At 32.5% G+C, this 25285-nt stretch overlaps 3 protein-coding genes across 6 annotated transcripts; 1 reads left to right on the forward strand and 2 right to left on the reverse strand.

The window, feature by feature from the left end:
- The first annotated feature begins 3233 nt into the window (after positions 1–3233).
- On the forward strand, positions 3234–9537 carry LOC146909765 (uncharacterized). The gene is made up of 10 exons (XM_085723014.1): positions 3234–3648; positions 3741–3783; positions 4473–4600; positions 4818–4925; positions 5881–6025; positions 6106–6197; positions 7379–7472; positions 7675–7990; positions 8215–8360; positions 8599–9537. The coding sequence occupies exons 1-10, from the start codon at positions 3475–3477 to the stop codon at positions 9360–9362; spliced, it is 2010 nt and encodes a 669-aa protein (XP_085579140.1). The 5' UTR covers positions 3234–3474; the 3' UTR covers positions 9363–9537.
- Positions 9538–10169: 632 nt separating this feature from the next.
- On the reverse strand, positions 10170–14291 carry LOC146909766 (uncharacterized). Of its 4 annotated transcripts, XM_085723011.1 has the most exons (8): positions 14232–14291; positions 13771–13827; positions 13565–13630; positions 13125–13459; positions 12189–12404; positions 11925–12071; positions 11657–11803; positions 10170–11552 (listed from the first exon to the last, which is right to left on the reverse strand). In XM_085723011.1, exons 2-8 carry the CDS (start codon positions 13814–13816, stop codon positions 10491–10493), a joined length of 2019 nt encoding a protein of 672 aa, XP_085579137.1. In that variant the 5' UTR covers positions 13817–13827; positions 14232–14291; the 3' UTR covers positions 10170–10490. The 4 variants fall into 4 exon arrangements, with proteins under 4 accessions (XP_085579137.1, XP_085579139.1, XP_085579136.1 ...); XM_085723013.1 differs by lacking the exon at positions 11657–11803; XM_085723010.1 differs by having other exon boundaries at positions 13771–14291.
- A 6890-nt stretch (positions 14292–21181) lies between these two features.
- Positions 21182–24844, reverse strand: LOC146909767 (Mitochondrial glycoprotein family protein). Its single transcript, XM_085723015.1, has 3 exons — positions 24526–24844; positions 24099–24430; positions 21182–21579 (listed from the first exon to the last, which is right to left on the reverse strand). The coding sequence occupies exons 1-3, from the start codon at positions 24634–24636 to the stop codon at positions 21381–21383; spliced, it is 642 nt and encodes a 213-aa protein (XP_085579141.1). The 5' UTR covers positions 24637–24844; the 3' UTR covers positions 21182–21380.
- Between the last annotated feature and the right edge of the window lie 441 nt (positions 24845–25285).

Raw genomic sequence — 25285 nt, forward strand, 5'->3', positions numbered from 1 at the left:
TTTGAATGATTTGTATGTATTGTTGATTAAAGATTAATATTATTGTTCTATCTTTCAATTGATGTTCTAAAATAGCAAAATTAAAACAACATTCTGAATTATATCGAACACACACTAACACAAGCATGCAAACACCACAAATAATTTGAGAAAATAGAACCGATTAAGTGTAACTACATCTATCAGTGTCTATGAAGCACAAACACAATATTGATATCGTTAATAATTTGAAAAAAATGAAATAATTGAATATATCACAAGTGTCAGTGTTGCTTCAGTGTGTGTTAGTGTTGCTTTAGTGTCAGATACTGACATGTGTCGAACATCATACACGCTTCGAGCAAAAATGTTCGTGCTACCGAGAACATTCTATAAACTTTGAATATTCAATCATTCACATAAATTTTGAATTCTCATAGCTATGCCTATGGATCAACTTATATACTCTTGATAGTGTTCACCGAATATCATTAAACCATGACACTATTGTCAATTCGAGTATATTGTACTAATAGACAAACTTTTATATCATTACACCTTTGCTATTAATTTGTTTAACATGTGTTTCAATTTGAACTTCAACTTTTCTTTTATATCTGATCAAGATATATCATACATTGAATACATTAAACATACATAACAAAATAAAACTTGATCATAAAAGAATGTCATAAGCAATTTTAACTTCATAAAATGAGATTAAACATGCAAGTCATATACTCCACATAAAAATATAACACAAATATTTTCATCTTAATTATCATATAACTAATACATATATCATAAATTCATTGTGTTAAATTTATGTTTAAATATGTTTCATGATCTATTCAAATAAGCAACCACAATAGAAAAACAAATAATGATTCAAAATTATTAACATTTTCTATAACTTTTTTACGTGAACATATGTCAACTTACAATAATAAAAAAATGTACTATGTTATTTGTAATATCAAGATAAACAAGAAATTAACAATTACTTTCATATTATCATGCATATATAATATCAACACAATATTAATGAAAATAATTTTCTTGCACAAAACAAATAATATCATGAACGCAACCACTTGATATTCATGACTGAAACATATACACCAATTTCAAATGAATAAAACAACAATCATTGTGTATTGGTACAAAATAACAATCATTGTATTGGTACAATTTTAAGCCTGGAAATTATCAAATCCAAATTCAAAATAGTAAAATCGGAATGTTCAAAACATGGTCCAGTTGTGACCTATCGTGAACCACCACGATTATTGATCAAAACTTGATTCAATATTGACTTATCATGAACCAACACAATTGTTGACCAAATTGTACATTGTTTTAAAACTTTTCCAAATTCTAATTTCTTTTTATTTAACTGTTAAAAGCATTTTTCCCAATTTTAACCATTGTATTGAATCAGTGCACTCAAAGAACAATCCATGTCATCTTACCACTGAGCGAACACAATGTTTTATTTTAAATTGTGGCATTTCAATACATAACAAAAACTAAATTTTATTTTGATTTCAAACATAATTCTAATAACAGCAAATTAATTAAACATACATAAAATTATTATTTTTGTGCAACCAATTAATTAAATGCAAACTGAACATATTATGATGATCAAATACTCATGAAGAAAATAAACACTGAGTTTTCACAAGCATGCAAGAAGACACATCATCACCACTAACGGAGCTTTTGGACGGATGGACCATTTTGATGGACGTCTGTAAAATTCAGGGAGTAAATAGATATTTCGCAAAATTTAGGGACGAATTTAGCTGATTGGTGAAAATTCAACGACAAATTTGCGGTATTACTCATTTGATAATTGTCATGACGATGAAAATCTGAATGACCCACAAGAACGCATTGCAATTGCACAAAGTCATGTTTTCTACGGTCCTTCATTTGGACAACAGTGATTGTAAAGACATACCGAACATTATATGAATAATATATTTAAATCGCTTTAATCTTTATGAAAATATAATACATTTGTTTTTATTATATGTTTTAATACAGAGCAGTAAAAATATTAAAAAACATTTGAGCCAATTTATCATTACTCGTTTTTAGATAGGTTGAGCATGGTACCAATTTTGGATCAAAGAGCAGATCAATGTGAGACAACGACAAAGTTTCAAGTCTCCAATGAGGCTGAAATGACTTACCAGCTAGCTACAAGGAAGAAAACCTATACTTCCTTTCATTTACACAAAAAAAGTATTCTTTCTATAAGTTGTACAAAATCCTGTCCACAATCCATTTTAGCCTCTGCCTATGTATTTTTCACAACTATGCTCAGAGGCTACTAAGTCGCTCAAGTAATTTTTCAACCAAATCTGCTTTCCGATCCTTATAGAATCCTTTCATTTTGAGCTCCTTTGCCTTTGACCTCAATGTAGGCATTGTCTCCAAAGCTAAGCTCCCATTATATTTGGCGGCACCCATTAAATTTTTGAAGTCCATGCAAATTTTCCATTAAGTGACGTCTAAAAAAAATAATCATAAAACACTTATGTATTCTAAGCTTAAAAAGCTAAATTTTATGCATAAAATGTATATAAAGACTTGTACGAATTTTCAACTAATTAGGAACTAGAATTTATCTTCGAATGCCTGCGATATAGTGTTTTGTTTTGCCATCCCCACTATAAATATTCCAACTTTTTATTGTAGACTTGTAGTCTCTCTAAAATTTTGCTTCGACTTTTAATCCTCCAAAAGTTTATTATCACTACTATGAGTTCGCAAAACTTTTGGACACTAAATGTCGGTTATTTTAAGGGAGCGTTTGTTTTGGGAAAACACGAATTATTCCCAGGAATAACATACTCGGGAAAGAAACTATGAAAATTTGATTCCTGGGTATTTGTTAAAAAAAGTGTTTGGCAAATAACTTGACATTCCTGATAAAATTGAAAGTTACAACTTTATTTTTAAAATTTATGCATAATATCATGGAAATGCACATTTCCACCTCTTTTCATGGGAATAAGGAAAGTTATGGGAAGTTACTTCATTCCCAAGAACTTTTATACCTAGGAATATTCTTCCTCAACCCTCATAACAAACATGGGTATAATCATTCCCTAATCATGTATTCCCGGGAATATCATTCTTAACCTTGAAACAAACACCCCTGTGAATTAAAACAAAAAGTTTTAATATTTTTTTCTGGTACAAAAAAGTTTTAATATTTATAGATGCTAAAAACATCTTTCACCCTTTTCATTATCAATTTTACATAAAAGAGATAACGAAGCAAACCATTGTTGAAAGGGAAAAAAACTACGGATCCCATTATTATTCCCTATGATATGGGATATACAGTGTAAATACGAAGAATTTTGTTTTCGAGAGTATCAGCGCCATCCATTCGCGCGTTATCAACTTCCACTCTTGTAATTCTCTATCGTTTAACCTAATTCAAATCACAAAATTTAATCGAGGGATAAAGAGAAGATGTCGGAGTTATTTAAAGAGTTAAACGTGTTCATATCGCGACACCTATTTCCACCCGACGAATTTGACGCAGTTCACAAGGCCGTTGAAGATAACGGTGCTCAAGTTCACATTGGTTTTGATCTTTCCCGCAACGGCGAAAACGATTATCATATAATTTCTTGCCGGAAACACGTACATAGTTGTAATTTCTTGCGCATGATCATCAATTTCACTCTTCGATTTGTTGTTTGTTGTTAATGTTGTTGTTTTTTTTTTGTTTTCAGCATAAATTTGAAGAACTTAAATCCAAAGGCTGTAAGATGATTGGTATGTATTGTTAATTAAAGATCTATGCCACTCATAATTCGAGAAAATTGAACCGATTAAGTGTAACTACATTTGTCTATGAAGCACAAACACGACACTGTTATCGTTAATAATTTGAGAACATGTGTCCTGTCATAATTCTAGAAAATTGAACAGATTAAGTGTAACTACATATAAATATGAAGCGCAGAGACGACACTAATACACTTAATAATTTGAGAAAAGGAAATAACTGAATATACACATGTGTCAGTGTTGTTTCTATGTTGGACATCATACATTGTCCATGCTACTGAGGTTGGTGCGGTGTCCATGACACAAACACGTCTTCCATCTGAAGTTTTGTTGCTACATGGGAAACAGCTAGTAAAGATCCCACACATTTTTTGTTGCTACATAGGAAACAACTAGCAAAGATCCCACACATTTTTGTTGCACTTTCGTCACGTGATATGAGGGGAAGAATTTTCTTATGATAGATTTTTTGTTTTAGTTTAGATTGGACAATTAGAGCGTTTAGGTTTCATTTTTGGCAATTTGATAAGGTTTAAGCATTCAATGATAATCTATATATACACTCAAACGCAGTCACACTCCGTGTTTATATACATGTGTAGTAACGTTGATTTTCATAGTGAAAGTTAAAGTAGTTGTTGTTACTCAGTTATGTTTCTTTTATTATTGAGTAGGTTATAAATGTGTTCTTCAATGTGCTAAAGAAGGAAGACCTCTTCCTTTGCCTAAACAAACCTTCACTTGCTGCTTTACTATGGAGGCTGTCAAAATACTTGCATGTGGGTTTGATGCGGATCAGAAGGTAACACACTCTCATGTATCATATTGTTCTTAGTTTTTTTTTTTTAATGTCAAATATATATTAAAATATAGAATTAGCACTCTTAAGCTTTTCCCTCCAAAACCCTCTAAAATCCTAAGGTTTAAGTTATCAGTATTTTCTCTTGGAATTTTAGGCTTCACTCCTCCGTTCCGTTTTTTGCTCTCAATTGGAAGTTTTATTGTATGTGACCTTGCAGGTCAAGATAGATGAATTAATGATAGAAATGGGGGAAGCTCTAAAAACTAAACCGTCATCAGATTTAAACTATGTCATCGTAAAAAATGTTTTGGCTCCAGAGTACAAGGTCTGGTATATGAAGCTTTTGTTCCATGTTTTTATATTATTCTTAACTATGATATACACTTTTTTATATGTTTTATCCTCTGTTGCACATTATTATCCTATCCCCCAATGTATAACATAAAAACACTTAGTGAATTGTATGCAGTTATGCATGTACGAATCAATGTAAAAAGCATCTAGTCTAAGGGAGGAAGATTCTGGTCATATTTGCCGTTAATTAACTCTTCTTTTGGCTAGTAGTTTAGGTAGTAGTATAAATCTTTTAGGCTAATTTTTTTATGTCAAAGATGATGTTTTCAGTGTCTAATTTATCTTGAACTACAGATGGATTTCATTTCTAATTTGAAGCTTATGTTAGTTCACTGGTTGTATTATTTTATGGTATTGTAAAATTAGTAAAGAATCAGAGTGAAAATCTTTATCTACTTGAATATGTATAATGTAAGTGTCAATCATTGTACATCTCAGTGTTATACATAACTGAAATAGAAGCAATATAATATTTGTAGTGCAATTAAAACTTGTAGTACAAGTTTTTAGTAGAAAAGCACACATATATTGAATAAATAATGCACAATAGTGGCAAAATCATAAGTTTAGTCCTTTATGCGCTGTTGGCTGCAACAAACATTTTTCTTAGGCCTTCACTTTTTTTTTTTTTTTGCTTGGTTTATCTCCCAAATTGTTGGGGATTTGTAATGGCTAATATGACTCTTATTGGTGCTCATATATTCTGTTTCTTGGTCTATCTCATTTAGTTTCGGGCTTGGATAAATCTCAACACTGCATCTAGATGACCACTAATAAGTTCATCTTCCTATTGTAAATATTAAAGTTGTCTGTTTTGCTTGCTTTAGTAAACCAATTCCACGCATATGTAATCTTTGAGGAGATTTTGATTGTTATATTTATTTTTATGCTATATAATCTAATATACACCATGTTTTGTCTTTCAGTGGGCTTTGGATGTCCTGAAAAAACCAATAGTTACTTATGAATGGTTAAAGCAATGCTCAGATGAGCATCAAGTTGTTTCTCATGAGTCATATAAGGTTCTTCCTTTCTATGGGTTAAAGATCTGTGTGACTGGAATCCGAGCAGGTTGTAAATTTTGTCTATTATTTGTATTGGTCATAATAGAATGCTTCTCTGTTAGATGCTAATTTGCTGAGTTTTTTCAGATAAGCGCAAAGAGATGGAAAAGCTTATTTTACAAAATGGTGGAAAATACTCTGCAGAACTGACAAAGAAGTGCACACATTTGATTTCTAATATATCCTTTTGATAAGTCTATCAAATAATGATGTTTCTTTCAGACATGAAAATATTTAAATGTTCCTTGAGAAGAGGAGAGAAAATCTTCCTTGATTTATACCATTTTTTTTTTCCTGCAGCTTCACTGTCAGCTCCATAAATGTCTTTCACAATTTTGCTTTAAGGTCATTTCTGTAGTCAGTTCATTAACTTCTTGCTAGAGATCCCATGTCTACATTAACATTTTCCTTGTCTTGCACAAATGATAATATCTACTTTTTGAGACTTTAAGGCTACCCTTGTTCACACTTATTAATAATCAGTTGACTAAATATGTTGATCTATTAGTCTACTACCTTTTAGAGAACATCCATTGTTGGTTCTTATCAATTATCATTATATTTAGACCATACCTCCGCTTATATTGACGAATTTTATTAATATTTTGAGTTTAAATAAGTAGGAACTGAAATTCATTTTTACAAGAATTCAGGATAACCTGCTTTGATGTATTGATACATGACAGTATTTAACTATTTGTTATGGTTATTCTTATCTGTTAGAATGAATGTTATCTATTTATATGTATTTCTAGCATCTGCAACGGATTTTTTGATTTATTTTTTCCACGCTAGCTGTTAAGTTCAAATTATGTTTCACAGTATCCTGTAGATTCTGTATCAGTGACTGTTGAGTTTAAACTAGTAATAATAACTAGGATTCAATTAGGCAAGAATTCGGGATTACATGCTTTGACGCATGATACTTGGTGGTATTCAAGTATTTGTTGTTTATTCTTAATCTGTTAGTATGAATTGCACCTATTTATATATGTTTTCTACCAGTCTGAAGTGAAGTTTCTGATCGCTTAAATCTTTTTTCTACATTAGCTGGCAAATTAAAGTTGAAATTTTGTTTAACAGTATCTGTATTAGTGAACCTTTTGCGAAGACAGGTTTTTATATATGATTTGTATTGTAAAGTGTTATTTTGAATTTTGCTTGTCTCAGTTTCCTGTCTTCTACTGCACTGCCTTAGGGATTACTATCCCTTCTGTACTTACAATTAGTGAAAAGTGTGAACGTTTTGTTCTTATTTTCTGTGCGTCTGATCCTTTCTGATTGAATTCAGTATCTCAATTCAAAGATCTGTTATTGAGGTTTGAACATGGTGAATATTTGTGTTCTTGACTGTTCTTACGCTCCTGAAGGTGATAAGCATAAGATGGCAAAATTTTGGGGCCATATTAATATTGTGACAATGAAATGGTTTGATGAATCTATTGCTCAAATAGGTAACTTTCATGCTTTAATGCTATATGTTTTGGTACCTTTTGGGTTTTGAACTAAACAATATGACTTCATTTTTTAGAGTATGTTTCCGTTATTCTTTCATTTCGTTGCACTTATTTTCTTGATAGATTTTCAATGTTACCATAGATAAGCTTGGCTGACTGGTTGATTTTCATTTTATTTTTCGTATTTTTATATGGATAGCATGTCTGAATGAGGAATCCTACCCTGTTCAGAGTGGATCTTTATCTTCAAATGTTCCATTATTTGTTAAAGAGGCAGATGCTGAAGCACCTCCATTACAGACCATCAATGAATTGAACTTTAATCGGGCTGTGGCCAATGATTCTGAATCTGATGAAAATGACCGGTATTTAGCAGATTGCAGAATATCACTTGTTGGTTTTGAAGCTTCTGAAATGGAGAAGCTAATTAATATGGTGCGTAAAGGTGGAGGCTCCCAATGCTTGTCTTTAAATGATAAGTTGACACACATAGTAATTGGGAATCCGACAGATACGTAAGTCTATTCTGATATTAAGAATAAATTTAATGGATACTTATAATGTTTCTGTGTATTGATAGTTTCTCTGAATTTATTTGTTAGTTTTCTAGCTGTATCAATGTAGATGATTCCTGGATGTTAGTTTCACAAATATGGCTTTTTTATGGATTTAATTTGGCAAACCATATTCCTTTTCCACTATTTATGATCTATCTTCTCATGCATTTGTGTTTCTACAGGGAAAGGAAGGATGTAGTGAGAACTGTTATTTCTCTAGGTGTCTATTATGTTGTTAAAACCTCATGGCTTGAGGATTGTGATCGCGAAAAAAAGCAAGTCCCTCTTCTACGACGGTACAATGCATGTGATATTCTTTTTCCAAAAGGTTTGCTATATATGATTAATCATAAATCCGTGTGTTCTGTGTCTACTTTTTGGTTAATCTACTAGGTTTTTCTTAAATAGTTTGTGAATATGCTTTTGTTAAGTTCATAGTTTAATTGTTTTTTAAGTTTTTAAATTCAGGTAACTTAGTAAAAGGAGGACTAGTCAATCATTTCAATGTTTACTGCCTTATGATTTCTGCCACTACGTCGACTTTATTGTGTGTTTGAATGGTTCAGGTCAGAAAACGTTGGTGGAGGCATCCACTAGGATAAAAAAGAAGAATCTAGAAAAGAAGGAATTGACAAAAGCTCATGTTGACTTAGCACAAGTGCTGGTTGATTATGCTGCTTCTCGTAGGCTAGCTCGCACGCGCGTTTGCTTCGAGATTGCGGAATTAAAGAGACGACAAAAGGAGATGGAGATGGAAAATGTAAGAATCAACGACGACTTGAGTGCAAATTTAGGTCCTCGTGATGGATACCAAAAGCCTCGCTTTGAGATTGCGGAATTAAAGAGACGACAAAAGGAGATGGAGACGGAATATGTAAGAATCGACGAAGACTTGAGGGCAAAGTTAGGTCCTCTTTATGGATACCAAAAGCCTAAAAATGAGTTAAAGATTGAGGCTTATAAGCTTTATGAGGAGGATTGTAAGTCTAAGGGAATAGTTGCCATCTCTAAGTATCGTGAGATGGGATTTAAGAAAGCAATGGAGGCGTTTGGTGACATTGCGAAAGAGAGTTGTCGTCGTAACTTTGTTACGTACTTGAATGATCCAGTTAGAAAAGAAAACATTGAGAACCACTTCAAGGGGATGATTTTGAAGTTTCCTGGTGATAAGACTGATCCTGATGTTGCAAAATTTGTTTATAAGTTTGCGTGTGAAGTGTCTGATTCTGATGAGCCTCCATATTCAAAGAGGGCACAGAGTGGTGATAATCAACCCGAAGAACAGGAGGTGCACAACAGGACTGCTAAGAAAATGAAATATGAACTGTGAGAGTTCAATTCTGATTTTGTGATCAAGAAATATTATGTTAATTTTTTTTTATTTTTTTAATTTATGATAGACTAGTTTGTAGTTGATAAATCACGGGGTTTTGTGATTAAGAAATATTGTCGTTTATCTTCTTTATTTATAATTAGTCGCAATTTTAACTCGTTTTAATATAAAATATGTTTATTTGAAGTATCTTCTCATTTTTTTTGTTTCGAGACCTTTTCATGTCTAGACTTGAACCGACATAGTGTGATACAAATGACCACTAGACAATAGGAAAATATATATTTTTTGAATTAAAATGTTAAAAAAAATATAATATTTGATAATTGTCATGACGATATGTTTGGTTTTCAGGGAACCGTCAACACATTGGGATGAAAATCTGAATGATCCACAAAAACGCATTGCAATTGCACAAAGTCGTGTTTTCTACAGTCCTTCACTTGGACAACAGTGATTGTCTTCCCTTGGCAAAAACATGTGTAATTTTGTGTTTTTTTTTGTTTTTTGTTTATATATATACGCCTCTAGGCATTTAGACTGATGATTTTCCAAAAACACTGCATTATGGCCAAAAATAATTTCCTTGGAAGTGAAGACATAATGAACAATCGCTTTAATCTTAATGAAAATATAATACATTTGTTTTTATTATATTTTTAATATAAAGCAGTAAAATTATTATTAAAAAAACATTTGAGCCAATTTATCATTACTCTTTTTTAGAAATAAAATCACAAGGTGTATTTCCTTCAAAAAAAACATCACAAGGTGTATTAGAACAGCTGCAGTGCGCAATTGAGATAGGTTGAGCATGGTACCAATTTTGGATCAAAGAGCAGATCAATGTGAGACAACAACAAAGTTTCAAGTCTCCAATGAGGCTGAAATGACTTACCAGCTACAAGGAAGAAAACCTATACTTCCTTTCATTTACACAAAAAAAGTATTCTTTCTATAAGTTGTACAAAATCCTGTCACAATCCATTTTAGCCTGCCTATGTATTTTTCACAACTATGTTTGAATCCTATGCCAAAGAAGCACTGGCCCTAACCAAAAAAAAACAATTGATACCCAGAAAAGCATGGCAAAAATGGGGTATCACTATTAATCCCAATGTAAGCTCAGAGGCCACTAAGTTGCTTAAGTAATTTTTCAACCAAATCTGCTTTCTTATCCTTATAGAATCCTTTCATTTCGAGATTCTTTGCCATTTCCCTCAATTTAGGCATTGTCACTTTCATCAAGGATTCTGTAGTTTTCATCGAGGTAATAGAGACCAAAGCTAAGCTCCCATTATACTGGCTTCCATTATCCAATGGAACCCGATTTGAATTCTCCGGAACTTGTCTTTTCTTTTGTAATTCAGAAAATTTGCTGTCATAAAGAACAACAGCCTTACCATCAGTTCCGTGTTGGCCCGGCTGCAAAGCCCTCTTCTTACTTTTACTGTTGATGGGCTCATTTAAGATCATACCAGCAGAGGTTTTCGACTTCCGCTGCCTCTTGGTTAATACATTATCACTGTCAGAAGGAACAATAGAATTACCCTCAACTTCATGCTCATTTATGAGTGTACCAGCAGTACAGGTTTTTGGTTTCCGCTGCCTCTTGGTTGATACAATATTAGATGTGCTTGGAATAACTTCTAAAGAAAGTGGTCCTCTGGCAGAACATGCCTCAAATTCAGGTTTCTTATTTCCCTGGGCTTTCATCTTCAGAGGAATACGTTTTCTGGACATGCTGAAGTTAACAGAAAGTTTGGATTTTAGGTCTTGCGCTTGTGGCTCCTCTTTATCGGTCAGCTGTAACCTAGTACACAGGGCATTCTCGGTTTGCAACCCTGTCATTGAAATTAGCGCAGTATTTTCAGCAGTAAGGGTGGCCTTATCAATCTTTGCCACTTGCATGGCATTGTTACCATTCTTTTCTTTTAAGGCGCTTGATTCTGTATCAGCAAAACACATTTTTTTAGGATAAACAATTTGTAGGGGTACGCTCATAGACTCCAAGTCTTCGTCTGGAGCAACCTTGCATTCTTTCCTGCGCGCTCTTCGTGCAGCTTTTGGAACAAAATCGCACAGCTTTTGAGCTAAATCAGAATGCAGATGCAATTCCTTCTCCTTGACAATTGCAAGTCTATAATCGTCTGAGCATAAATTTCCTTTGAGATTTGTATTCTCTTCCTGCACAATTTATATGAAAAAACAATGAACGGAATACCTTGTTTAAAATCAAAGTAGAAAAATCCAAAAGGTTTAAATTGATGAAAAGTGGTAAATTTTCGTACCTTGGCATTACTTGCAATATTTCCATTGCCCTTAGATGAAAATGGATTCAAAATTTGACCAGTATTTTTAGCAATGAGTTGGCTCTTGATAATCGCTAGTTTATGATCATCAGAACAGACACTTTCTTTAACAGGTATATTTACTTCCTGTACATTTTAAGAACAAACAATGAACAGAATTCGTTGTTTAAAGTCAAATAGAAAATTGCAACTACAACATCGAAGAGGTTTAAATTGATTAAGAGGGAAAAGGGGTTTTTTTTTGCACCTTGGTTTCACTTGGAACATTTTTGTTTCCCTTAGACAAAAAGGGTTTTTTCACCTTCGTTTCACTAGCAATGTGTTGGCTCCCCTTGATAATCGCTAGTCTACGATCATCTGAGAACACATTTTCTTTGAGAGTTGTATTCTTTTCCTGCACAATTTAACAAAATAAAATGAACAGAATACCTTGATTAAAATCAAATAGAAAAGTAAAACTGCCACATCTAAGAGCTTTAAATTGATTACAAGAGGAAACAACTTGTTGCACCTTAGACAAAAACGGATTCAAGATTTGATGTGTATCTGTAGCAACAAGTTGGCTTTGCCTGACATCCTCATCTCCCGTAACTTTATCATCGACATCCTCATCTCCCGTAACTTTATCATCTAATGTATCAGATAATATCATCCTCCCAGACTGGTAAGGTACACAGCCAACAAACCCCAAATCAGGACTTCTCACAAGAGATATTGCGAGCAAATCCTGCATTAAAAAAATCCAATCAGGTCCAATGAATGAGACAAGTTTAACAAGGGTTCAAGGCACATTATGTAAAAAATTAAACCTTTAGTAACCTAAGAAGATAGAAATCCTCTAACTAGAATAGCCAGCTACAGGTTTTGGGGAATTCAGGATGGAAGCAATGACATTTTTAGTGCTCTGCTCACTGTTAAACTCAATCAACATTGGCCAAAAAAGTGTAGGATGACTGGACATAGAATTGAAAATAATAACTATAAAGAAACTTGAGCAAGCACAGACTCATGTACATCGCTAACTCAAAGTATGCTTACTTTTAAATGACAAGTATACTGCATAAGCCAAAATCTTTAATTGGACATACTCAAGCTTCATTTTAAATGCTATTATTAGGATAGATCTTCACTATATGAATATAAAAATATATCATATTCAACGCATGAATCACGGCTTTGGGCTAGAGAGAGGCAGAACTATTATATAATTATCATGTTATAAGCAATTGTGTACCAAACTAGTAAACATGTTATGCAATCTCTATGCAAACACATCAAATAAGCATACACATCTTAAACAGGCTTTAACATGCCAGACTGCAGCTGTAAAGGTTGGCTTTTATCCTAACTAACTTTTTATCTCATATCCTAATAAACTCATCCTTGTCCCATATCCTAACACATTCTCTTGTCGCATCCTGAGTTATGTAAAGAACAATAGTTAAACCTGGCCATGTGCATCTTGAAACCGGTCTTTATATAATGCCTTCACTATTTCATGAAGTCTCTCAGCTGGTCCACTATCCAATAGTAGCTGCACCTCTGCATCATCAGCATGACCACTCTTCAAAGTGTTAACTGCAACATCAAGCTGGTTGATTTTTTCTGTCAAACCATTGCAGCATATTTCAGGCCAGTTTTCATTTTCAGTCCAGGCCAATTCATTCTGAAGGGACACGAGATTCATTTCCAATTGCTCAATCTCATTATCTGCGTTGGTGATCATACATCTCAAAACCTGAACACAGCATTTCTCATTCTTGGCATCTTCCTCCATATCATCTGCAAAACTCAACAAAAAGCTTCAGTAAATACAAAGTACCAACACGGAAAACACTCAAAAAAGACCAAACAAAATACATGGTGAGTAAATACAAGAAAAATTACCATAGCCACAGCCAAAGCAACCAAACCAGTCAAGAGTCTCGGAGTAGTTATAGTCATCATCGAAAGCTAACATCAGCAAATTACATGCCAAAAATAGCAACAAAAAACAAAATTAAAAGAATTTCAAGCAACCCAATAAACCATTCTTCATAGAACACCATAATGATCCATCAAATCAATAGCCAAAGACAATAAATTAAAAAAACCTTGATCAAAAGGTGAACTCCATAGATCCCAAGCCATGTTATCCATGTAACTATTTCCTGAAAAAACACAAATCAGTAACAACATAACAAAACAACACATCCCGAATTGCCAACAGTATCATTAACCCATCAAAAGAACCACCACCAAGTACAAGAACAAATAAATAACATAATCAATGCTTGGAATTCCAACAACCACAAAATGCATTGAATGAATATCCAACAAGTACAAGTGTATTAAACAAACAATTAGTGCTAACCAACAACACCAGCAGCAATTAATGAATGAAGCATTAAACAATGATAGTAACATTCAAAACCAAAACCAAAAATGAACAAAAGTAACAATAAATGCGCAATGTTGAAACTTTTGAAACCCTGGTTCATACACTGAAAAAGACAAAATGAAAAAACGAAAATGGAGGGAAAAAAAAGTGCGAGAAATGCGAGCGAGTGAGTACCTAGGGTTTTGTGTTGTTACAGAATTCAGAGCAAAAGCGAAGCTGAAAGTAGAAGAGTGTGTGAAAATTACAGAATTCAGAGCAAAAGCGAAGCTGAAAGTAGAAGAGTGTGTGAAAATGTTGCTATTCGTAGTGAAAGCGACGAATGAGTGAGGGTTGTTTGGTCATTTAAATAAAAGGTTGTGGTGTGGGACCAAGATCTTGACTTGGGGTCCACTTTGACTTGATTAATTGTGGACCGTTGATTTTCTTCTCAGGTGGTCTTTTTGTAAAATAAAAATAAAAATAAAAATTAATGGGTGACTATGAAACCCTAATCGATTGATTGGTGGATGAGATTGACAAAATCACAAAATTAATTAATGGATGACAGTGAAACCTAATCGGTTGATTGGGGGATGAGATCGTCAGAATCACGGCGTGTCACTGACAATTGATCCATCAATGGGTGAGATCAACATAATCACGACATGTCATTGACAATCGGTCCATTACTGTTTGACATCGACAGAGTTATGGTGTGTCATTGACATAATCATAGTGAAAGCGAAATGATGATCGATCCATTAATGAGTGAGATCGACAAAATCACATCGTTTTATCAAAATAATGGTATCACATAAAAGAAAAACAAATGAAAATAAATACATGGACAAAAATGAAGATTTGTATACATGATAACATGAGCAACAATGATGAATTTGAGAAAATTACCTCGGAGTACCTAACTTCTTAGTTGAACTAAGGCTCCAATGTAAAGCCGCTAAATTTCTAGGGTTCGATGTAGAACTACTGAATACTCGATATAGGTACCAAATGGTATTTATAGGGTACCAAACGGTATTTCTAAGGCCGTAATAAAGGCATAATTTAATTTTTTTTGACCAAAAAGGCATAATTTTATTAATAATACTATAATTGCTCTTGTGAATATAATTTTTTTTTCTTGAATAAGCTAAACTAGCTCACCCAAATTAGCATCGGGAGAATGGAACCTAAGATTTTAAGAAGGAGCACACTTCCCAATTCAACTTCATGCGTGCATATAATTTGCAAAACTCCTTTTTCATCTTTAAATATTTATCTGCTCTCTCACAAACATCAATATATGTGACCAATCTCAAACAAATTCTGCTTTTTTAAATGATGATTTTACGAGTTTTCATGTTTTTTCTTCAAAAAAAATTTGTTGTTTTCCTTTATGTTCAGAAATTGTTATTCGATTCTCTTCGATTTCATGTTTTTTCTTTGATTTTAGAGGTATAACGTAAACTCAATTTATGAAAACTCAGTTTACATGAATTATGTAAACTTAGTTTATGTACACTACCATAAACTCGGTTTACATAGGCTCGTATTTTTCTTCGATTTTAGAGGTTTATGTGAATTGAGTTATACACGGTATAGTGTATGTAAACTCAATTTACGGTAGTGTATGAGTTTACGTACAAGTACGCAAACTCAATTTAAATACACCACCGTAAACTCCGTTTGTCGGATAACACAATAGATCATATATTTTATTTTAAGATTATTTTAATCATTTGGAGTGTAAACTTTTTTTAGGTGTGACTAAAAAATATTTGAGTTTATCTATTAGCATGAATTTTCTCCCATATCAATATCAAAGCTCCTTTTCAGCATTTTCCTTTAATGTCTCCCATTTTGGATATTATTAAGTATTTTTTTGAAAAAAAAAAACCAGTGATTAGATACCAGCTATTAGTGACAATAACCATGTATTGTTTTTTACTTTAAGTATTTAAAAGTATATAAATTAATTAACTTCCAAAAAATATTTCTAAAAAATAATTTTGGAAAAAAAATTCAAAACTAATTCAGATTTATTACTATTTAAATTAATTAAAGAGATATTTAAATAAAAAAGTTACATTCTCAATAAACAGTAAAAAAACTAATTCAAATTTCTATAAAAACTAATTATAAATAAATTGGTCAAAAAACATATTATAAAAAATTGTTCAAGTAGCTTTTAAATAAATCAATTTCTAGAAAAAATTATTTAAATGAATAATTAAATAAAAAACTTATTTTGCTTAAAAAAGTTAAATAATTAACATATTAAAAAATTAGCTTTGTAAATATAAACATTATAAAAATAGCTGCAATTTTTTATTATTTTTTTAATTAAAATTGAAATTATCATAATTAAAATATGAAATCTAATTTAAAAGTATAAGGGAAATCGCATGCTGTGTGTTGTTGCGATGTTTGTTAGATTCATATTGTCATATTAGCTTTAATCTAATGTAGATTCGATCGGTGATTTTGGTGTCATCAATGTTACAAATTAGGAGACATAATATTATGGAAACTTAAATATAGTCATATTTTTTTGCATTATTTACTTTATTGTTGTTTTGATATTAAGACGGTGTTGTGAGTTTTTTCGCATATTCTTCTTTTTTATTATTAATGAATTCGTATTGTATCAATATTCTCTATCAATTTGAATTAATATCATTTATTTTTGGTCAATTTTTTTACTGTTTCAAAAAATTAATTTAAAACTTTATTTTATATTAAAATAGATGAATATTCTCTATCAATTTGAATTAATATAATTTATTTTTCATTTTTACTGGTTCAATTTGGAACAGTTCAGTAACTAAAATTCGATTTTGTTTGGTTTTTTTATATTTTTTTCAGCGGTACCAATAATAATTGTTCGGTTCAGTTCAGAACAGTTCAGTTCGGTTTGAAATAATTTGGTTCAGTTCAAAATGCAAACAGTTCAGTTTGGTTAAGTTATTTTAAATTTAGCAAACAATTCAGTTTGGTTCGGTTCAGTTTTCATTTCGAACTGAACCATGCCCACCCCTACCGATATGTACCTCGTAAACTGGTGTGAGTCACTCTGTTGTTGCTAAAACAAAAGTGTATGGATCATCAATTATACAAACTCATATGTCAACTTTGATAGTATGTTGAAAGAAAGACACATCAATATTACACTGAAATCTTCCAGCAGTTGGTTTAGTCTATTTCAAAACACCTTCATGTCGTGGTTGTACACAAGGTGTGTTGTGAGCACTTTGCCAATCATATAACATAGATTTTGCTCTATTAACCACATAAGTTTGAGGATTAACTGCCTCATTCCACACTTTGTTAAATTTGAAGAGGATATTTGCAAGGTCAGTGAGAATGTTAATTTTGAAAATAAAAAAAAATCAGCTTTTTTTTATAATAAAAATATATATTAAATTACTCCATTTGATGTGAAGTGACTTTTTTGACCATGTGGCAGTGCCACGTGAGCAGTTAACAATCACGTTAACATGTTGGATGGAGGAAATTAACCGAGGGGGCTATTTGAGAGACTTTTGACAATTTTGGTTATCTTCTTAAAGTTTTGCAAAATTCTGGGATGTTTTTTATGAAAGTTACATCTTCGAGGGGTAATCGATTGTTTACTCAATTTTCATTTGGAAGGTTATAACGAGACATAGAATGTTGTACACATTGAGTGTTGCCTTGGACACCGGTCTAGTCCCATTACTTGTACTCCCTCCGGTCACTAATATAAGCAAAATTTAACTTTTTAGATACATTGAATAATTGATGTATCTAGTCTTTATTATAGGTTAGATACATTAATTATTCAATGTATCTAAAAAGTTAACTTTTGCTTATATTAGTGACCGGTGTAACGCCCTCCTTTTATTTAATTATTTTTTTTATTAAGTTAGAATCTATTTACGTGATTTATTTATATATATGAGGTGTTAGTATTTTTTTATGTGGCATTATTCTATTATTTATTAGAATACGAGAATTATTAGTGTAAGTAAAATTGGAGGTTAGAATAGAAATAAGAATAAGTTATTGGGCCTAAATAGATTTAGGAAGAGTGATTAGTATTATAAATAAGGAAGCTTAGGTTAGAAAGAGTTTTTACGTTAAACCGCTTTTTGGAGAAAGAGGAGAAAGAGGAGAACTCAGAGAGAGAGAACCCTAGGAACGAAGAACGCTGCTTTTGAATTCAGAAAAACAATCTAAGGTAAGGGTGAGACTATCTTTCACTAATATTAAGTATGTAGATCATTAGATTGCAACTAACATGTTTTAGGATGAGTTTGTGAGATTATGAGAAATTAGGGTTTGAGTGAGAATTGATGATTAGATGATGGAAAACTGCTGAATTGATGTAAGGGGGAGTTTTATTCATCATAAGGGTTGTGTACTCATAAAGGGTAGTGAAAGGTTGTTAATTTTCATTGTTTTCTTATTCTTTTGATCAATCTATGAATAAATTTGTGTCCATTTGTGTTGTTGTGATTCTAAGTTCAATTGCCGATTTTTTTAATTGTGATGTTTCATATTGATTTCGTGATTTATATATGATTACGATGTGGTTTGAAATATATGAGTAAAAGTGAATCTTCATACCTTTTAACCTTCCTGTGGCATATTAATTTTTGGGTTTTATATTGTCTGTTGGTTTTAATTTCCTCGAATGAGTTATGAATTGAATATATATCTTCTTCGTTTCTTTGCCTATGCCTTCGGTTTACTGTACAAAAGCAACTATTTTATGAGTTATTAATTATATCATCACCAATGAGTAGGCACGGTTTCAGCTATAGAAGCCGTATACTTTATATGCATACATATGCAGCTATGTATTATAAGATCCATATTTTAAAGAGTGGCTAATTATTAAATGATTTATTTATAATTTGTTGATTAGGAAGATATTTATTTTGTGACTTGGTACCACTTTGTAATTCAAGTGCACACAGTGTATATATATATATGAGTGATATTTTAGCTCTTGGTCTTAGGGTCATAATTAATTGGTGGTTAACGTTTATGAAAGTCATTGCTGTGATGGCTATTGTCTATTCCAATTCAAAGTTTACAATATAGAGTAATGGAATTAATAGAATTAAGTGGAATAAAATAGATACATGTAGCAGCACTGGAATTAGATAGAAAACAGTGGCAATGAAATTTAATCGATGTATTATTTAACGATGTGTAATTTATGTGCTATCTGAAGATGTATGATTTAAAGATGTACTATTTGAAGATGTGTGGTTTAAAGATGTGTAATTTAAAGATGAGTTATATAAAGACGTGTTATTTGAAGTTGTGTGATTTAAAGATGTGTTATATAAGAGTTGTTATATGCTGCACTTGTTGCTGTTTGCTGTTGTTGACCATTAATGTCATAAGTTGTAAATGTCGGTCTAAGTTGTAAAGTTGTAAGATGTCGTCCAAATTATTGGGGTCATATAAGATGTTCATGATGTTCAAGTTGTTCAAGTTGTAGGAAGATTGAGTCCATTGCATACTCATTAAAGTTGGGGGCTTTAGGCCCGGCAGCCTTTGTGCTCATTAAAGTTGGGGGCTTTAGGCCCGGCAGGTGCTCATTAAAGTTGGGGGCTTTAGGCCCGGCAGCCTTGTGCTCATTAAAGTTGGGGGCTTTAGGCCCGGCAGCCTTTGTGCTCATTAAAGTTGGGGGCTTTAGGCCCGGCAGCCTTGTGCTCAAACTACGTTGGGGGCTTTAAGCCCGGCAGCTTTATGCTCATACGTTGAAGAGCCTAATTACGCTCATTTATGTTGTTGATTGGTACCACATGCATGTGCATATCAAGATGATTTAAGATGATTTTAAGAAGTTGAAGTTGCATAGTCGAGTAGAGTTGTTAAGAGGTTAAGATGTCGAATTGTTAAGAGGTTAAGATGTCGAATTGTTAAGAGGTTAAGATGTCGAGTTGTCAAGAGGTTAAGATGTCAAGTTGTTAAGATTGATTTATAATTTGAATACGAAGTTGATGTTGATGATTGATTATGAAGCTGACCATGAATTGATTATGAAGTTGTTATGATAATGCTATGTTTGATAATGCTATGATGTTTATGATTAATATTTGACGATATGTGATGATGTTTGTGATTAATATATGTGACGATGTTTATGATTAGTAACTGATGTTATATGATGATGTTTATGTCTATGATTAAGATGATATAAGATGAAGTATATGACTAATGTAGGAGATTAATGATGCTAGTTAATGAAGTTTAAGATATGCTAATGATATTTAAGTTGTTAAATGTAATTTATGATTTATAAGCTTAATATTATTGTTTGAGAAATCTCACCCCTTCTGCTTGAAAATGCTGCTCTTCGTATGGGTAACTTGCAGGTAATCAAGATTAGCTGCGGTCGTGGGTGACTATCTCTCACTGTGTCCTTAGGTGCTCTGATACGTAACGGGATGGGGATTTTAATACTATTTTCTGTTCCTTTACGTATTGCTTTTGAAGTTTAAGAATTATTTTTGAACTAAGATTTATGAGACTTTTATGATAAGGCCTGCGTGCCAAAGACTATTTTAGATGATGAATAATTCCGCTGCAAAGTATTAACTAATTGTTGATTGAATTTTGAAGGATAAATATTAATTTATTGTATGTATGATTTTTAGAAATGTGACATTCCGTTTTGTGATGAAACACTCTGATAATTGTTATGAAATTTTTACGTTGGGAAAACGGGATGTTACAACCGGAGGGAGTATGTATATTTCCTTGATAAGTTTTTTAGAGTGCTGACACAATTGATAGGTGAAAGTTATAGGATGCAACATAGTTGGGACTTCGGATATCATAGTTATCATTTTTTGGAGACTTCATATCGTTATCACTTGATGCTTTCCTATATTGCTTTATAATTTATTTTAAGATACTTGCACAATTAACATAACGCACATGCAGCCAATTCTTTCAAATTAAAAGTGTATATTTTTTGAGAGGAAATATTTTTTTGAAAGAATTTTTTTGAGAGGAAATTAAAAGCGTATTTATATCTTCTTTTACATCCAGCTCTTCTAAAATCACCAACTCATTTTAAACGTACATGCATAACAACTTAATGATGCATGAAAATATCAAGAACTCGACACTACTATTAAAAGTGATCCTGATAAAACAGCTTCTATTTTCGACCTTTTTATATTCATAAAAATTTGTTGTAATATTACAAGTTGAACTACCTCAGCATAATTCTAGCAATTCAATTATTGGATAACAAAATTGGTAAAAAAGGAACATCTGATCCACACTCCTAACCCTGGGGACATGTGCTAATATTGGCTATAATGCAATTCTACATAATTATGCAGAATGTGTCTCTGAAAATTGATTCAATGATTCGTTTTTGGATAGGAATGCTTCACCCTTTTTCAACCAGTTCACATATTGCTTTTGTTCTCTTGTGTGTAAGTAGTGGAGAAGGAAATTGGTCAAGCTTCCTCCTATTCCCTTGTCTATCAGGTATTCCTTGAATGCTTTTTGCAAGTTAATATCCAATTCACTGCACATGATATAGAGAAAACAATGAGTAGGATTATAATAGTAAAATGACTCAAAACAGTTTATGAATGATTTGACTAAAATTCAAAATGATGGTATTGTTAAAACCAGCTTATGCGGATAAGTTGTAAAGGTAACAAGAAAAGACAAAGTTTCTGATCTAGCACGTTCAACATACTAAATAATATGAAAAACAAGTCCTTAAATTCTTACAGGCTTAGTTTTATACAATCAGTTCAGAAAATTGATGACCAGTAACAGTCAAAAAGACTCTAAAATGCAGAAATGTTAGTCTTATTTACATCCAACTTGAGAAAGAAACAGTAACAGTTGAATGTGTTGCTTAGTTGCTTCAAATTTACAGGCAAGAACTAGAGTCAAGGTGAGTAATCCTCTGAAAATGCATTTCTAATAGCTACACATATAGGAATATTGCTTGCAGCACGCCGTCTAAACGCCATATGAATTAGGATATGAGTATTCAAGGTACATAGAGGTTACTAGATTCCTAGATGGATAGTCAGACATACTGGTTTAGGTTATGAAGCAAAGCCATATAAGAGAATTTGGGGAGAGGGCCTAGGAGATCATGCCATAAAAGTAATTAAGATGATTATATGAAAGTAACACCTGCAGCATAAATGAACTAGAAAAATGTTACATTTTGATACAATGTGTGCAGATATAGGGTGAATGGGTGAGGTTACAATAATCAAATGGATATGGAGGAAAAAAATATAGGGTTATACAGCTGTCATCTATAACACATGTTGAAATTCTAGATTAAGTTTTTTAAGGAGTAAAATGAATAATTCGTATAATAAAATTATATTAATGTTTATGTGAGTGATATATTGGTTGTATTTCACTAACCTTTTTTATACTAATATATAATCCTAATCATTAGTAAATAAAGAAACAAAACATGATATTTAAGAAAATATGGAAAACATTCCCAAGAGATAGTTTAAGTTAATCTAAATTGCGCTATAACAGTGTAACATAGCAGAGCGATCCCTGGCTGCTACAGAACATGCAGTAGTGGAGCTGTTTAGTGTAGCGGCCAAAAGAGTGGATGTCGCGGCCACTATGCCTGAAAGTGATTTCAAGTGTTAAAAAAAGGCCCTTAAAATTTACAGATCACGAATTGTGTGGGTATTTTAGGAAATTTGCAACTAAAACACCAAAATAACATTTTGAGCTTCTTCGCTCTCACTTTGTCTCACCCCTGCAGTTAGTTTTCACCGTCTGAGTAGTCAGAGGCACAACTAACTGTTGAGTTTTTATTTATTTATAGTATAAATTATATAAACTGTATAAAAATTCAAAATAGAGGCAATCCTGCTATCTTCTATCTCGTGGTAGCGTTTTTGGGGTCTGCCACTGAGCTCTGTCATACGGGATTCACTCAAAGACACAATCAATATATTTTTCATATATTCCAACAGCACCAAGTTTTTATTTGCTAACTAAAGAATATCAGCCAGCGTCAAATGTATCAGAAACATTGTAAATTCAATGCAGATCAACTTACTCCTAAACTGGAAAACCATATGTTGGAGCATGTATCTTAAGGCTTCCAACAAGCCATTGTCTTTACAAATGTAACTGAAGTATGGGAAACACTTGCAGATTATAATTATTAAGCCCCCAATGGTGCAGAATCAAAAACGTAAAATATCATAAATTCCCCATAAGATAGTGGATGTCATGAATAGCCACATGAGTACTTTCTCACTGAATTACTCAGACCAGAGAGCCTACCCGAGGGATATAAAAGGATTAATAACACATACAATGTTGTCAAAGCTAACTTTTTATAAACATACATGGCATCAGTAAGCAGATAGGAAAAAAAATCATATCTCATAGTCACTTCTCTCCAAAAAACATCAGCATGTCCTTTTGTTAATTCCTGAAGTATCAATCTTTCTCGTCTCTCCTATTTGGCCCCTTGTGTTTGTGAGTTGGTTTTTGGAAGACTATAAGTCTATATATTTCGATACTCATGTATCACGGCGACCTTTACATTTTTTTAAAATATCAAGTATATATCAAACTATAGACGTAGCCTCCAAAAACCAACTTGGAAACACACCCAAAAAGTATGTGAAACTTTAACGTTCCCTATAGAATTTCCAAGTCCAAGTGCAGTCAATTTATTCCCTATCTCCCCTACACGTTCATTATGTAATCCCTAAAGCTTAAAAAATACAGCTATTCACTCCCTTAACGTTGAAATCACATTAATAGAGACTAATGTGAAGGAGGAGGATTACAAGCTTTGTAGCACTGACACAACACTTCTAATCGACGGTCTGCCCATTGTCTGAAATGTGTCAATGCCCAACACAGACATGACACCAACACATGTGATTACATTGGATTATGTCGTTTTTTCAAATTATTACCAGTGTTTGTGCCGTGTCAGGGATTCGTGTCTGTACTCGATAGACTAAAATGTTTGAACACAAAAATTGTTGATAAAGCAAATGAATAAGACTATCTACAGAAATTTACCTGAATAAGGGCCCTCTGTAAATGGAAGAGCTAAGACATGTAGGTGATCTAAGATAACAAGCGTTGTTGATATCAAATTCAGAGCTTTCATCATTCTTCTGATAAACTTTACAGTCAAATTGCAAGATGGAGGACAAGGTTGGCTTTTTAATACACACTTTCATGAAAACATCCCTTACAAAAATAAGATCCTTTTCATAGTTAGGAGGACCCAGTATAGCCGAAAGCGCAATTTCCTCACCCGAATTGCATTTTCTTCTCAAAATCACATCTTTGGAATTTGGTGAATCTGAATCCACCACAAATTCACCTAAAGAACCAGTTTGAGCTTTCTGCATCCGTGAAAATTAGGAATGAAAATGTGAATAAATGGAATATGATTATTGAGTTAAGTGAATGAATTGATGGGTTTGGAGATGGAAATAACCTGAAAGTGATTAGAAGAAAGTTCAAAATTGATTTCGGATTTGAGGAGCTTGAGAAGTTCCAAATCTTGAAGTGCTTTCAAACCCTTTCTCACTGCTCTCGCCCTCGCCATGCTTCAGGGCGTAGTCAATTACTTTGAGTGAGTTGGTGTTTGCAGAAATTGCTGATTTTTCGTATACTTTATTTGTTTACGATTTTTTATTATTTTTTTGGTTTGGACTCGAATGCTGAGGATTAACCTGCAACAACTATTCTTACATGATAGTGTTGCGGTAATGAGGTGTGATGATGGCTTTGTTTACAATAGAAATATAAAAAAACTTAAATAGGTCATTCATCTATGTAAATATATGTCATTTGAATTTTCGTCTCTGAAGTTATTAATCCTTCCAATTTGCCACTGTAAATATTAATCATTTGACTTTTATCCTAATTAGGTTTTTTTTGCTGAGGTGGGTTGTCATTAGCGACGTGGTGCCCATGTGGCAAGTGATGATTGGGTAAGGCGGGTTGCTTAAATAGGTCTTTCGTCCCTGCAAATATATGTCATTTGAATTTTCGTCCTTGAAGTTACTAATCAGATGTAATTAGGACCATTTTTCAAATGATTAATATTTACAGTGGCAGATTGGAAGGATTAGTAACTTCAGGGACGAAAATTCAAATGACCTATATTTGCAGGGACGAAAGATCTATTTAAGCCTATAAAGAAAGACTATAATCCATAGAAGAGAAATACTAACACTCCTCTCAACAAATAA

Source organism: Medicago sativa, chromosome 7, assembly GCF_051527215.1.
Source record: "Medicago sativa cultivar Bolivia chromosome 7, Bolivia_mono, whole genome shotgun sequence".
Classification (NCBI taxonomy): Eukaryota; Viridiplantae; Streptophyta; class Magnoliopsida; order Fabales; family Fabaceae; genus Medicago; species Medicago sativa.

Excerpts from the sequence above, each read along its gene's own strand:
- LOC146909765 (XM_085723014.1), top strand. The coding sequence starts at position 3,475 with ATGTCGGAGTTATTTAAAGAGTTAAACGTGTTCATATCGCGACACCTA. Across the intron at positions 3,649-3,740 it reads TAATTTCTTGCCGGAAACAC|CATAAATTTGAAGAACTTAA; the intron begins GTACATAGTTGT and ends TTTTGTTTTCAG. Across the intron at positions 6,198-7,378 it reads GCACACATTTGATTTCTAAT|GCTCCTGAAGGTGATAAGCA; the intron begins ATATCCTTTTGA and ends GACTGTTCTTAC.
- LOC146909766 (XM_085723010.1), bottom strand. The coding sequence starts at position 13,870 with ATGTGTTGTTTTGTTATGTTGTTACTGATTTGTGTTTTTTCAGGAAAT. Across the intron at positions 12,405-13,124 it reads TTCAAGATGCACATGGCCAG|GATTTGCTCGCAATATCTCT; the intron begins GTTTAACTATTG and ends TTTTTAATGCAG. Across the intron at positions 11,804-11,924 it reads ATGTTCCAAGTGAAACCAAG|GAAGTAAATATACCTGTTAA; the intron begins GTGCAAAAAAAA and ends TAAAATGTACAG.
- LOC146909767 (XM_085723015.1), bottom strand. The coding sequence starts at position 24,636 with ATGGCGAGGGCGAGAGCAGTGAGAAAGGGTTTGAAAGCACTTCAAGAT. Across the intron at positions 24,431-24,525 it reads TTTCTTCTAATCACTTTCAG|AAAGCTCAAACTGGTTCTTT; the intron begins GTTATTTCCATC and ends TCACGGATGCAG. Across the intron at positions 21,580-24,098 it reads TACAGAGGGCCCTTATTCAG|TGAATTGGATATTAACTTGC; the intron begins GTAAATTTCTGT and ends TATCATGTGCAG.